Source organism: Salvia splendens, chromosome 12 (genome assembly GCF_004379255.2).
Source record: "Salvia splendens isolate huo1 chromosome 12, SspV2, whole genome shotgun sequence".
In the NCBI taxonomy this organism is placed as follows: Eukaryota; Viridiplantae; Streptophyta; class Magnoliopsida; order Lamiales; family Lamiaceae; genus Salvia; species Salvia splendens.
In genome coordinates, this window is record NC_056043.1 from 12,954,561 (window position 1) to 12,970,082 (window position 15,522).

At 40.8% G+C, this 15,522-nt stretch overlaps 1 protein-coding gene and 1 pseudogene across 1 annotated transcript; both read left to right on the forward strand.

The window, feature by feature from the left end:
• Positions 1-3,190: 3,190 nt before the first annotated feature.
• LOC121759121 (protein MAK16 homolog) lies at positions 3,191-6,592 on the forward strand. The gene is made up of 9 exons (XM_042154620.1): positions 3,191-3,490; positions 3,578-3,687; positions 3,811-3,929; positions 4,035-4,132; positions 5,203-5,290; positions 5,390-5,530; positions 5,621-5,720; positions 5,865-6,022; positions 6,109-6,592. Exons 1-9 carry the CDS (start codon positions 3,429-3,431, stop codon positions 6,151-6,153), a joined length of 921 nt encoding a protein of 306 aa, XP_042010554.1. The 5' UTR covers positions 3,191-3,428; the 3' UTR covers positions 6,154-6,592.
• Positions 6,593-13,254: 6,662 nt separating this feature from the next.
• Positions 13,255-14,978, forward strand: LOC121757568 (annotated as a pseudogene).
• The last annotated feature ends 544 nt before the right edge of the window (positions 14,979-15,522 follow it).

Genomic DNA, 15,522 nt, shown 5'->3' on the forward strand with positions numbered 1-15,522 from the left:
AGATAGATTAACTTCAAAATATAGAAAGTGAATATCTTGATTAAGACAAAAAAAGGAAAGATGGACATTTTGAATGGGAGGGGTATTAGACATTACTAATGCCAAGATCGATAAATTATTCATGTTGCAATTTCTTTCTGTTTTGTTTCGAAATATTTGGGTGACTTCTTATATATAAAGACATGTTTGATGGTCTAGTAAAGGCAAGAAAAAGACATTTAATGGTTATTTCCTGCTCTTTGATACCAATGAATAATTTGGTAAGATAGTACGCTCCAGGGCTCTTCTTGGAACAATATAAAATTTTATAGTACATTCTTATTTTAAGGGATTTCATACTAAGAAATGATTAATTAAATATTCCCTCCGTCCCATAAGAGCATCTCCAATAACCGGCGTCACCACCGCAACGCCGATTTTTCGCCCACGCCGGTTTGACGCCGAACCATTGGAACCGGCGTGGGCGAAATCGGCGTCAAAATCGGCGTCGCCATGCCGATTCCCGCGCTGACGCCGGTTCCGACGCCGATCCTCACGGGCGCCATTGTGCGTCCCGGATCGGCGCCAAACCGGCGTCGGATTTAAATTTTTTTTTATTTTTCGAAAACACTATGTATACGCACGTTGAACCTCATTTTCATTCGCACCACTTGTTTTAACGAGTACTCTCTCTCTACCTTACTTTCTGTACAAGATCAATAACGAGCAATGGAGAACAACTACGAAGGTACTCCAGTTAATCCCGGAGGATGGTCTCAGACTCCCCCGCCTCCCGGTGTAGGGTCTCAGACGCCCCCGACTCCCGGGGCAGGGTCCCATACTTCCCCGGCTCCTGGGGGAGGTGGTTGGCCTCCGATGAGCGGGTACTACAACATGTACCCGTGGCAGCATATGATTCCGGGGTGGGCACCCGGCATGCAGCCCCCTATGCAGATGATGCCGGGGTGGGCACCCGGCATGCAGCCACCGGCGCAGCAGATGATGCCACCGGCGCAACAGATGATTCCCCCGGCGCAGGGGACGCACGGGGGGGGGGGGGGGGGCAACGCCTATCGACCGACTTTTGATTTTTCCACCGGTTCTTCGCACACATCGACCCCAACGGATGCACAGTATACGGAGACCTTAACGAGGTTTCGGAAACTCTCATTCAAAGCCAGGGAGTAGGGCGGGGTAAGAAGAAGGGCAAGGCGAAGAAGGTCGGCGAGTCGTCGCAGCCCCAAGCCGAAATCCGGGGCCGGAGGAAGTGGACAAACGCGGAGAACGTTGCGGTTGCCAAGGCGTGGGTGAGTGTCTGCGACGATCCTCTGGTTTCGAACAACCAGAGGATCGTCAACTTGTGGGCCAAGATAGCCGCAGCCTACAGGGCATTTTGCCCTGAAGGGAGACCGTGCACCGGGGAGGAGGTCCGGAAGTGCTGGGACCGAATCAGGGCTGACGTCTCTCGATTTTCGGGTTTGTACGCCAACGCCCTCCGCATGCAGACCAGTGGCCAAACAGAGGAAGACTGCAGGAGGATTGCGGAGAGAGCCTACCCCGATCCGGATAAGAAGTACTATGAGTTCACCTACTGGAACTGCTACGTTGTGCTCAACGAGTCGGAGAAATTCCGGGCAGGCGTCGACGCTGGCTGGCGGAAGAGGCAGAGACTGAACTATACCGGAGATTATAGCGGCAGCAGCGGTGGTTCGTCAGACCTCCCTGAGACGACCCAGGAGGTCCCGACTCCTCGGTCGTTCGGTCGCCGACCTCGCCCGGTTGGGCAAAGGCGGGCGCAGCAGGTTGCGAGGGGGGCACCCCGAGTTCCCAGGACGTCCATTCGGCATCCCCCCTCGGCAGGTCTACCGAGGAGCTCAAATTCTTCGCGCGCCAACAAACGCGCGCTCAAATGGTGAAGACCTTAGCCGACTTCCAAGCGGCGGTGGACCCCGAGATGAAGGATTTTCTTCGTGTATTGCTCCAGAGCCAGCGTGAAGAATTGGAGGCGATGAGGAGGGACACCGACGGGAATAGCCGCGGCGTAGGTGGCGACGGAGGCGGTGGCGACGACGATGAAGAAGCGCTGGGCGACGATGGAGACGAGGACGGCGGCGATGAGTGATTTTGTTTTACTTTTTTAAATTAATGTACTTTTTAATTTTTGTACTTTTTTTATATTATTGTACTTTTTTTTAAAAGTAATGTACTTTTTAAATTTTAATATTATTATTCGAATTTTCCGTATTTGTCTCGTAAATTAAATTCCGTATGTTGATACAAGTGTAAATTAAATTATATAATTGTTATTAGTGATGTGGATAGGTAGTGTGAAGGCTATGTGAGAGCTATTTGATGTCCAGTTGATGTGGCAGGAGAATTGTAGTGCTGATGATGTGGCAGTGTGAAGGCTATTTGATGGCTATTTGACGTCCGTGCTTATTGGAGATGCTCTAATAAATGATACATTTGAGAAATAACACGAGATTTTAGGAGATGTTTTGTGTGTTAATTGGAAAGAGAAAATAGTATATTTATTTTAATGTGAGAGAAAACTTTTTTCTGAAAAAAGAAATGTGACATCTTTTGTGGGACAAACTAAAAAGGAATGAGACGGATGAAGTAACAAATACTTAAGCAGTAATTAAATAAGATTTTAATTAAAAGATGGTTTTACTGGCATAACGCCAACTCAATTTAGAGTATCCACAATGGCGGATGTCCCGGTGGACGTCGGACCGGCATGCTGGACGTCCGCCATTAGGCAGCATGCATACGGATATGGACGTCCGCTGCGGATATCGGAGTTCCGCGGCTTTCCGGGACGTCCGTCGAGACGTCCGCCATTGCGTTGACACGACGAAAGTCCCGGCCGACGTCCTGATTTTTTTATTATTTTTTGTGGATGTCCGTCGGGATGGATGTCTGCCATTGTGTAGTGGAATGTCCTTATGACGTGACAGTGCAGTGTGATATTCTTATGACGTGGCAGAAGGTGTTTTTTGGAAGTCTGTCCGCCGGAACATCCGTGCCATTGCCCTTATAAGAAAAGGGGAGAGGATCCCCTGCTGTGCACAAATCACAGCAGGGCCCTGCTACCCCTCACAAACAATTTTAAAATATTAAATTTTTATTTTTTTTTATAAAAAAAATAATAATATAAAATGGTGGTGTATGGGGCAGCAGGCCCTGCTGTGATTTGTGCACAGCAGGGGATCCTCTCCCTAAGAAAAGCGCACTTCATTTTTCGAAATTGTATATATGTCGGCTCAATATAAACCCTAATATTTTCCGCAAATCTTAAACCCCGACTCCCCAGCAGCAAGGTTGAAGTGTCGGACGATTTTTCTCCTCATTTTTTCTCCTAATTGAAATACTACTTGCTTAGAACAAATTGTTCCTGTAGAGATTTTTTCCTATACTATTTCAAGGGTTCGATTTAGAGGTGAAAAATGCAGCACGATGAGGTCATCTGGCAAGTCATCAGGCATAAACACTGCAGTTTCATGGCCAAGTAAGCTTGAAGATGTGTTTGGCTGGTTTGTGTTATTATTTTTGTTTCCAAGATATATTTTTTATAATTATTTGGCGAAATTTATAGAATTGAAACTGGGATTTTCTGTCGGAATCCTTACAACGTGACCGGGATCTGCAATCGGAGCTCCTGCCCTCTCGCTAACAGTCGATACGCCACTATAAGGGATCATGACGGTATCTTCTTTCTCCGAGTTCATACTTTAAATGTATAAATTTGACTGCTTTTTTTTCTGATTGATTTATTTGTTGCTGAATGTTTTGTGATTTGGGTGCTTACTTTTTCCCTTTTCCCCTCAGGAGTGTTTTATTTGTACATGAAGACTATCGAAAGGGCGCATATGCCGAATAAATTATGGGAAAGAGTTAAAATACCGAGAAATTATGCAAAAGCCCTTGAGATTATTGACAAGCACATGGTACTGAATATATAGCTTGTTGCTCTTACTGTTTAGCTGCAGTTGGGTTATTTCTTATTATGTTGCGCATGATGAATTTTGTTGGCGTGCTGCTTAATATGACAGATGTACTGGCCGAAGTTATTGGTACACAAAACAAAGCAAAGATTAACTAAGATGACACAGATGCGGATACGCATGAGAAAACTAGCTTTGAAGACAAGGTCATCCATCCTTTCTTCGTTGTTGTTCTTGCTAATTGTTTTTAATTTATTGTAACCTATCTCGGTATCTGATATTTCTAGTTACTTATTTTGTGTGACAATTTTGGTCTAAGCCATTTGCTTTTCCTCAACTTAAATGAATATAATTTGGACTCAATGTCGGCATACTGATTAGAACCAACTATAGGAGTAGGATATTATTATTAGGAACTCATCAGTTATCTCCCACTTTCGATTAAGACATATTGGATATTGTAATCCAAAGTTCTAGAGGTTGGTGGCATTGTTTGATCACTGAGAAGGAAATACTGCAAAGGAATTCACAATATAGTGGAAACTCTCTCTTCAATGATGCATGCTTTTGTTGGATATTCTAGATACGAATACGATAACGTTACATGTACTGATTTCGCATCATGGAAAGAAATACTACAGAACAGCTCGTATAGCACAGCTTACATTCAAGTCCCTGTTAACTTTGCACCTCTTTAGCTGAAAGTTTTAAACATGTCATTTTTGGTCATTTTTGTACCTTCAGAAATTATTTTCAAGACCACTATCATTCACCTTGTTTATTTAAATACATCTGGAAAGTCCTAGTTAAATAGGGGACATATATTCATGTTTCCTACCCTTGTCAAGCTCTAAAAACCCAGAGCTGTTAGATGACTATAAAGGGAGTAAAGCTCTGTAGTATCCTGGGGTAAAATAGGCCAATCCATGTTATGAGAGATAAAACAAAGTAGTTTTACTGACTTAGAGTGAATGGATGGAGTTGACAATAGACGTTTCACAGTTTATCCATTGTAAGATTGCATATTAGCTTTTATGCTTACATCTTTTAAGCTTAGAGAAACTGGTCAGAATGTGATTGAATGAAATCATGGTAGCAGTTATCCTTACATTTTTCCAAAGTTGAAACTCATTTTCATTGTTATTACTTCTTAATATAATCAGTTTGTGTCTCACAGTTACAGATTCCTTAGTGCAGTGTTTTACCTATATTCTCTTTCTATTAGTGTCAAATTACAGAAGCCTTTTTGCATCCTTTTGACTTTCTTTTTGTGCAGAGAGAAAATTATGACAGTGCCAACAAAACAAAAGAAAAGGGAAGCTCGTAGAGAGGAAAAGGCTGAGAAGGCAGCACTTTTGGAGAAAGTACATCAGTTCTAGGCTTCTAGCTTCTGTTTAACCTGCAAGTTGGTTATCTTCGCACTTGATTGTGAAATGCGACTGACATTCACTTATAATTTTCAGAGTATTGAAAAGGAGTTACTCGAGCGCCTCAAGAAAGGAGTGTATGATGATATCTATAACTACCCCGTTGATAAATACAATGAAATCCTTGATAAGGAAGAAGTTGGAAAGGCAACTATTAGTGAAGATGAAGAGGAGGAGGTTATGCATTGAAATCTTCGCACCAGTTTCTTTTTTGGATTTGTTTCACCATAATTAGTTGCTCACAGTACCATGTGATTGGCACTGCAGGAACCGGTGATAGAATACGTTGAGGGCTATGAGGAACTCGAAGAGGAGGATGATATGGAAGATTTCGGTGGTCTTGCTATCAGAGACGATTATGATAATGGTAAGACTTGTGATTTCTCTATACATATTCAAAGTGGGTGGCAGACACTGGTGTAGTGCTCATGGCTTTGTTTTCGTCTTCAATGTGTGGTGATATTATCTGTTTTGACACCCTAGCTGTTTACTCAAAAAACTTCAATTGCAGCTAATTTGAATGATGATGATGATGATGATGATGATGATGAAGAAGAAGAAGGAAATGCATCTGTTGCTTATAAGAGAGGGAGGAAGAGCTCTGCAAGAAAGCTGGCGAAAGAAGAACCAGCGGCCAAATCTAAGAAGAAAATTAAAGTCCAAGTCGAGGTAAATAACTCAAATGCTACTATGTTTGAATCTCTCTTCGCAGAGCTACTATAGAGATAAATATACATTCATTATCTATGTTCTAGGTTGAACACGAAGACGCAGTTGAAAGACAGAGAGCTGTGTATTGAGGTCTTCCCCCCTTTTTTCATGTTCGTGTACGAAATCAGATTAACAACTCAAGGAACGTTCACTAAAAAAAGCTTCATCATATTAGCTTTTGGCCACTTTCCATATTGAAATAGAGTGCGCAAGGATCATGACTTACCTAAATAGCCATCCGTTTTGATGGGAACGAATGTGGCCTTCACCAGTTTTGTCGCTGTAGAGCCCGGCTTGATACTTCTGTTTTTCGCCTCATAATTTTGTGATTTATTGGTCATTTACCAAAATTTGAAATGTTCTAAATGATTTTACCCCACTTCGACTGAGCAATATTTATTCCAAATCTAATCTTTTGTAGTTTATTTCTACTGTATCTGGACCTGTAGAAAAAAATTATTTGATCAAATGTAATACTCTCCTTGTGTGATGATAATGTCTCATTTTGCCATTTCAGTATGTCTGTAATTTAAAGTGTCATTTGTATACAATTTTTGATATGACACGATAACATGACGCGGCCCCGCACGAAATTGACACTACACGAACACACACGTTCAGGATTTGGGTCCTTAGACCCAATAAGAACACGAAGATAACGGGTTGGGTCGGGTTGTGTTTGGGTTGGTTTTGGGTTATAAGTTAAGAAAAAAAAATTATTTTTTATTAATTAAAAAATTATTAAACTTTAATTTTTAGTTGTTTTTGTTGATTAAAAATATTATACTTTAATTATAATTAATTAAAAAATATTATACTTTAATTTTAATTAATTTAAAAGTACTGTACTTTAATTTTATTAATTAAAAAATATTAATTAATTTTTTATGAATTTGAAGGAAATATTATGCTTAGATTTTATTAAAAATTATTTTTTGTTAATTATTTAATTTTATTATATAGATTTAATATTACTATACTTTAATTTTATTATTTTGATTAAGAAAATAATTATTTTAATTTGGTAATTTTTTATTTTATCGTGTAATATCATGTTTAAATCTTATAATAGGTACACGATAACACGCATAAACCCGACACGAACCTGTTGGATTAGGACACGATAAGAACCCGATGATTTCGGGTTGAGACACGATTGAGTTGGGTCGATAATGGGTTGACACGATAACGACCCAACCCTCACAATTTGACAGCCCCAGTATGCGCATTGAAGACGCTATATTCTATGTAAAACTAGTACTGCAAATGCTTTACGCAACCGATAATTATTAGTGATAAAGAATATCTTTAGCCAAAATATTGAGTCTTTTCCTTTTTTTATGAAAAGTATCGAGTGTTGTGCCTTTTTACCTTTGTCACAATCGTTGCCAAATGTTGAAAGATTCCAATGAAAGGTTCTGTTTAATTCTCAAGTTTTAATCTCCAAAATTTAGCCAATCAACTTAACAATCTTCAAAGATTCCCATCATAGCATTGAAAGAAAACGTATCTTACGGTTCTCCTTTTCTTCAGCTTTATGCTTCTATTTGCCTTTACATTTTCCAGTCCAAAATCTTTTTGTATCTAAGTACCAATCTTTTGCTTTTCTGGGTTTGTAGATCATCTAGATAAAGATTAAAGCTAATATAAAGCAAAGGTGATATTGTTTTGTGTGTCCACTTCTTGCAAAAGTTGTAACAAGTGTTTGTTTTGTGTGTTTCTTGATTTTTTGCTGAGTCCTTTTTTTTTTGTATTTTTTTGTTGTTGTATAAAAAGCTGGAGCAGAGAAGAGGTGGTGGAGAAAAAGATGACGAAGTTGTCAAGAGAATCATCAGACAGTGGAGATTGTTTCGATCATTGAAACAGATGCCGTTCAAAGTTGTGACTGATTCAAATGGCTTCCAAAGGGTGACCCTCTCTCACCAACCTCATTGAAAAGAACAACATAAAATCATATTCATGAAAGCAAGAATTCTCATAACCGAAAATAGAATGGTGCTTGAATGCTACTGTTTCATTGATTGCAAAATATGGGATACAAAGTAGCACTAAATACATGTGTATAGAACAATCTAGATTCCATATTCAGCTATGATTACTCAACTAAACAACAACTAAGCAATCCATTAAGGAGACTAATGCTAACAAACTGCCGTGCACTTCATTCCTTGCATCAACACCTCTTTAAACGTACGGAGGTGGTCCCTTGAACCATGACCCACAGCTGGCCGTGGCACTGATCCAGTGCTCACACTTTGAACTTCAACTCGTGCACTCTTCTTTCCAGCTGTGCATGAATCCATGTCAGCATTGCCATGTCCTTCATGCACATCGACATTGCAGTGAACTTCCTGCCCCTCATCAACTTTTTAACCTCTTCAATCTTGATACTTCTAACATCCCCCCTCAACTTGAGTGAGGCTAGAGAAACGACACCGAGTTTGTTTCTGAGCTTCATGAAAGGTTGCTGGCTTAGAGGTTTTGTTAAAATGTCGGCCACCTGATCTTAAGTAGGGACATGCCGGAGGTCAAGATCCTTGTTCAACACCTTGTCTCTTACAAAATGGATATCAAGCTCAATATGCTTGGTTCTTGCATGCAAGACAGGGTTAGAAGCAACAGCTATAGCACTTAAATTATCTACCCAAATCACAGGAGCGGATTTGGTGGAAAGTTTCAACTCAGTAAGTGTAGAGTGGAGCCAAGCTACCTCAGCAGCAGCATGAGCTAAGCTCATGTACTCAGCTTCTGTACTAGAGCGAGCTACAACCGTTTACTTCTTTACACACCATGAAATGAGGCTTCTACCAAAATAAGTACAGAAGCCAGTAGTTGACCTTCTATCATCTATGTCTGATGCCCAATCTGAATCAGAAAATGCAGAGAGAACTCCATTTGAGGCATGAATTTGAATCCCAAAATCTAAGGTGCCGGATAGATATCTCAAGATGCGCTTCACTGCTTTCCAGTGAGTATCAAGTGGTGAGGCCATGTATTGGCTCACCTTGTTGACAGCATAGTTGATGTCCGGTCTGGTGATGGCAGCATATTGGAGAGCACCCACAATACTTCTGTAAAGTTTGGCACTAGCAACTAGTGTACCAATGTTCTGGCTAAGCTCACAAGTAGAGACCATAGGTGTAGGACAACCTTTTGCACCAGTCATGTTGGCCATTTTCAAGAGGTCTCTGACATAAGCTGATTGGCACAGATGAAGTCCATGAATAGTCTTAACAATTTCTACACCTAGGAAAAGACTGACCTCACCAAGATCTTTAAGAGAGAAATGACCATCCAGTTGAGCAATGACCCTCTTAATTGCAGTAGGACAATTACCTGTGATGAGCATATCCTCTACATAAATCAAGAGATAGATAACTTCTGATCCTGTCTTTCTGATGAACATAGAGGCATCCGCTTTAGACTGAAGGAAGCCCAGAGAAATGAGAACAGGGTGTATGGTGTAAAACCAAGCTCTGGAAGCCTGTTTGAGCCCATAGATAGCCTTATTTAATTTGCAAACCAGGTGAGGACCTCCCTGTTAAAAACCTAGAGGCAGCTTAATGTAAATGTCCTCTTTTAGCTCTCCACTGAGAAAGGCATTGTTCACATCCAAGTGAGTGATTCGCCAGCCAAAACTCACAACAATGGTGAGTATTAGTCTGATAGTAGCATGCTTCACCACTGGACTAAAAGTATCAGTGAAATCAAAACCAGGTTGCTGTGAAAAACCTTGTGCAACAAGCCTAGCTTTATGTCTGGCAATTTCTCCAGATAGATGAAGCTTCAGCTTAAATATCCAAGTGCACCCTACAAGATTTTTGCCAAGGGGCAGGGTAGTTAAGATCCAAGTCTTGTTCTTAAGAAGAGCCATGAATTCATCTTGCATAGTTGCCTTCCAAGCTGGTCTAAGTAATGCTTTTATAGCAGATTTAGGAGTGTAGTGTGAAGAGAGAAGAAGATTATAGAGTTTAGGCTTAAAAATGCCTGATTGGGACCTTGTAGTCATATGATTTCTACTAGAAACAAGGTCATCATCAATAGAAACAATAGGAACTGCAGCAGCAGTTTGAACACCAGAAACTGAGTCAGAAGTAGAAATTGAGTCTTGATCATTTGTGGCATGAAAAGAACCACGAGCAGGAGAAGATTGAGAGTGATCATCATCAGAGTGAGAAAGTGGAGCAGCTGGAGATGGAGGGATCACAGTGAGTGCATCAGATTGAGCTGATGGAATCTGAACTGGTGGAGAGAAGATGGAGCTGTCTGTGACATCAGAGGGAAAGAGTGAAGGATAAGGAAAGACTTGCTCATTAAACACAACATCTCTAGAGACTATTACCCTTCCATCTAGAAGAAAAGCCTTATATCCCTTATGAGATCCACTTTATCCCAAAAACAGTGACTTCACAGACCTGCTTTCCAACTTATGCTTGTTGTATGGTCAGATTAGAGGATAACACAAGCACCCAAAAACTCTAAGGCTAGATAATCAGGTTTCTTGGAATACAATTTCTGAAATGGAGAGATATTATCAATAACCTTGGATGGCATCCTATTGATTAGAAAAACTGCAGAAATAAAAGCATCATCCCATAATTGAGTTGGAAAAGAAGCTTGAGTCAAAAGAGTAAGTCCAGTGCCTATGTTTCCTCTCTGCCAAACCATTTTGCTAAGGAGTATAAGGACATGAGACCCTGTGGGATATACCATTCTCCTTGAGAAAAGGTGTTAAACCTGGGAACTCCCCTCCCTAGTCAGACTGTAGACATTTAATTTTTGTTGGTAGAAGATTCACTGATAATGATTTGAAGAGCTTAAAAACATCTGTAACAACACTCTTGTTCTTTAACAAATATATCCATGTAAATCTTGTAAAGTGATCCACAAAAGAGACATAGTATCTGTAACCATTTCTTGAAGCCACTGGAGATGGACCCTATAGATCAGAGTGTATAAGCTCAAGAGGAAAATAGACAATAGATTCAGAAGCATTGTATGACAGTCTATGAGCCTTAGATATGCAACAAGAGTGACAAAGTTGAGATTCATTGATTGAATTAACATAGATATTACAGTTCTTGAGGACACTTTTGACAATATCTAGAGTAGGGTGTCCTAGTCTATTGTGCCATAAGGCTAAATCAAGACTATCATCATGGGTTGAACTAGTACTGGAAGCTGAAATGGTTGAGCTAACAAAGTGTATAGCTGGGCTGCCTTGATTGAATGGAGCAGGAAAGGAGGTGGTGGAGCTAGAGCTTCTCTTGATTGGTGAATGGTCTACTAGAAAGTGGTACAATCCCTTGTCAAAAGTTCCCTTGAGCACGGTTTCCCGGGTTCCCAGATCCTTGACAAAACAGAAGTAAGGGTGAAACTCAAAGAAGACAGAGTTATCTCTAGCAAACTTAGATACACTAAGGAGATTCTTGGTTATGCTAGCTACATGTAAGAGGTTCTTTAACATGAGCTTTCTGGAAAAAACTAGAGTGAGGTTTTAATTCTGACTCACCAATATTAGAGATAACCACTGCAGAACCATTTCCAAGTAAAATACTCTTACCTCCAATATATTATGAGCTAGTGTTGAGGTTGCTCAAGTCCCCAGAGACTTGATGAGTGGCTCCAGAATCTGGATACCAGCTAGTTGATGCACTTGATTCAAAACCAAATTCTGATGTTGCAGCAGAGTTGACAGATGGAGAAGGTCTTGCTGTGGCAGTCTGCACAAGATGTGCTGAGGGATTAAAGAATCCTTGATGCTGATTTGGAGCACTCCCTCTGAATTGAGGCTGTGATTGTGGAGGAGCATAGTTCTGCTCAAATCTGAGCCAACATTTGGCAGCAGTATGCCCTGGCTTGTCATACAATTGGCAAAGCACTTTGTTGCTTCCTCTACCAAAGCCTCTTCCACCTCTACCTCCTCTCTGATTTCTTGACCCCCCTCTTCCATTTCCTGAATCAAACCTAGAGTTGTAGGGGTTGAAATCTCTTTTCTGATTTGTCTGCTGCATCAAGTTGAGCACAGGCTGTGACCCTTCTGTGCTGGAAGAATGAGACCTCGTAGTCTCCATTCTTGACTCAAAAGCGAGTAGAAAAGCAGTAGCATCTCCTAGACTCCATGAATCGGACCTTGAGCTTATAGCACACACCACAGGATCAGGATCATACTCTTGTCCAAGTCCTCCAAGAATATGCATGACCTGCTCATCTTCTGATACTCCACAACCCACTGATCCCAGTAGATCAAAATAGTTCCTCATTTTTCCAATATACTCACTCATAGTCAGTGAGTTCTTCTTTTGGTTCTGCATCATCTGCCTATACTGCATTATCTTTGCAGTAGATCTGCTTGCAAAATTGGTTTCAAGGGCACTCCAGATATCCCTTGCAGACCTCAGCCCCACAACGAGACCAAGAGCACCTTCTGAGAGTGAAGAGAACAGCCAAGCAGCCACTCTTCTATCCTGCCTCTGCCAAGAAATAAAGTCTTCATTTGCAGTAATAGATTCTCCTTCTCCTTCTGCAATAAATATTGTCTGAGGTGGAGGTTGCTTCTCACCATTTAGGTAGCCTTCTAACCCATATCCATAGGCAGTGACATCCACTTGCTGTTGCCACATTAAGAAGTTCGCATCATTCAACTTCACTGAAATTGGTGGTAGTTGTGCATAAACGGGCTGAGTCCCTTGACTCTGGGCAGCCCCTCCAAGCGATGAGTTGGAGCTTGCCATTTCTTGAAAACAAACAAAAAGGGAAGGAAAAGCAGTATAGAGACAAGATCAAAAGGATCCTACTCTGATACCATGAAAAGAACAACATAAAATCATATTCATTAAAGCAAGAATTCTCATAGCCGAAAATAGAATGATGCTTGAATGCTACTGTTTCATTGATTGCAAAATGTGGGATACAAAGTAACACTAAATACATGTGTATAGAACAATTTAGATTCCATATTCAGTTATGATTACTCAACTAAACAACAACTAAGCAATCCATTAAGGAGACTAATGCTAACAAACTGTCGTGCACTTCATTCCTTGCATCAACACCTCTTTAAACGTACGGAGGTGGTCCCTTGAACCATGATCCACAGCTGGCCGTGGCACTGATCCAGTGCTCACACTTTGAACTTCAACTCGTGCACTCTTCTTTCCAGCTGTGCATGAATCCATGTCAGCATTGCCATGTCCTTCATGCACATCATCAGCATTGCAGTGAACTTCCTGCCCCTCATCAACTTCTTTAACCTCTTCAATCTTGATACTTCTAACACTCATGGCTCATCTATTGAGGTACTCCTTTCTCTAACATCACTCTCTCATTCCCTTCTTTCAAAGCCTAAGAAACGATAAAAAAATAGATACTTACATGGTGGAAGGATCGTGTCGTGGAAGAATGATCGTGGCGAGGAGCTTCTGTTTGTTAGGAACAAGGTAGGTGTGGATTGAGCTTAGGATCGATCTCTTTCTTCGGTTTATGAACACGTGTCTTTGTTTTCAGAGTGGTGGGGGATCAATCTTTGGTGGGATTTCCATTTGCTTTCCTAAGATTAGTAGTTTTGAGCAGCATGATCACATCAGAAACAGATCATGGTCAATAGAATATGGTCCTAATCTTGATCAAGAAGATTTTAACAACACAGAGTCATCTGTTAATCTCTTTTTTAAATCTTCAGATAAGGACTCGAGAATCTGGCCTTGTAGGTATGTTGACATGAGGCTGTCTACCTTTCTTGAAACGTTATCTCTCTTAGAAGCATATGTGTTTTGTGGCAGATTCGAGCTGCGTGTTAAGGTCACCCTTGGCCCGGGAAGGCTTACCCTGACGCCTTCTGTGAGGAACATTGGCGATAAGCCATTTTCGTTTACATTTGGAATTAGCAACTGCTTGTTTGTCTCTGATATCAGGTAACATGATTCTGCCCTTTTGAGGATAGGTAGGATTTAGGTGTTTATGGTTATGACTTATGGGTAAATGTGTTGCGTCATTTCACAGTGAGGTGCGCGTTGAAGGTTTAGAGACACTCGATTTCTTGGACAATATGGCGCATCGGAAGAGGTTCACTGAGCAAGCTGACGCTCTTACTTTTGATGGAGAGGTAGGCAATCTTGTTTTTAATGATATGTGGCCGTTTTCTTGGAAGAAAAATTAGGGCATAGGCCTAGAAATAGTTTGACATCTTTATTGATAAGCAATCGAGTAGTTGATTACAAGGTCATGTGTAGGTTAATCGCGTGTATCTAAACATGCCCTCAAAAATTGCAGTCATAGACCACGGTAGGAAGAGGACGTTCGTGGTCCGCAAACAAGGCCTCCCCGATGCTGGTTAGCTCCTAGACTATATATCATGTCGTTTTATGTTGTGTTGTTTTGTGATATGAGGGGTGTTTTGGATTGGATATTGCAGGGGTGTGGAATCCTTGGGGACAAAGGTGCTAGGAGGAATGTGTTGAATCTTGGAAATGAGTATAAAACAATGTTGTGAGTGGATTCAAGTGTGTTTGAGAAACAAGTTGTGCTCAAACCTTTCCAAGTTTGGAAGGGATTTCAAGAAATCAATGCTGTCTCCTCAAGCTATTCTAGTGGCCAATTAGATCCAAGAATGGTAGTTCAAAGATGATAATGTCTGCACGTATACTTATATAGAGACCAACAAATTGAGGGAGAGGATGATAAAACATTTCAAGGTTTACTCGGATGTTGCATTTTATTAGATCAAATACTTAACTGTAGTATACCAATGCTATATTTGTTTAAATGTATGAAAATATGTCCCATTATTACTAAAAGGTATGTCTATTTTATTTGTATTTGATTGTTAATGGCTCTTGTTTGAAATCTGCAGGAGCTTCACTTGTATGTCGCCATCGTTTATCTTCCGGCGTTGGTTCAATGGCGGGAAATCTAGGTTTTCGAGAACAGAATTCGCAGAGAGAAATTGGGGGAAAGGGGAAATCGACGCGAATCTAGATGTACAGAGTGAAATAGGAATGGTATCTCCTTCCTCGGAAGATTTTTCAGGTAAATTTATGAATATAGTATGCAAAATTATAGCTTCGATGGAATCGTTTGTGAATTGTGAGTTTCTCTCTGCAGAAATTGGGAAAGAGGCTCTGGTCAACGTTGGAATTGGGTATGGTATGATTTATCTTGTTAGAACTGAGCTCAACAAGATGGCTGAGTTGAGGAAAATAGTTGAATCTCTTCTGCAGCATCTCCAAATAGAGATCGAAAATACTCTGCTTCGCACATTTGGTTGTTAGGGCATGAATCGAGCAATCCCTAGAAACGCGACCAATACTAGCTCAGAGACTCATCATAATCCTGTCGACATGCCAAAATCTCCTTCTTGATTGCATTCGTCTTATTCGATGGGAAAAAGTAGTCCAAGAATAGTAGCCTGAAGTCCGCCCAAGAGTTTATAGAGTTTGCCGGCAGCCTCAGTAGCTAGG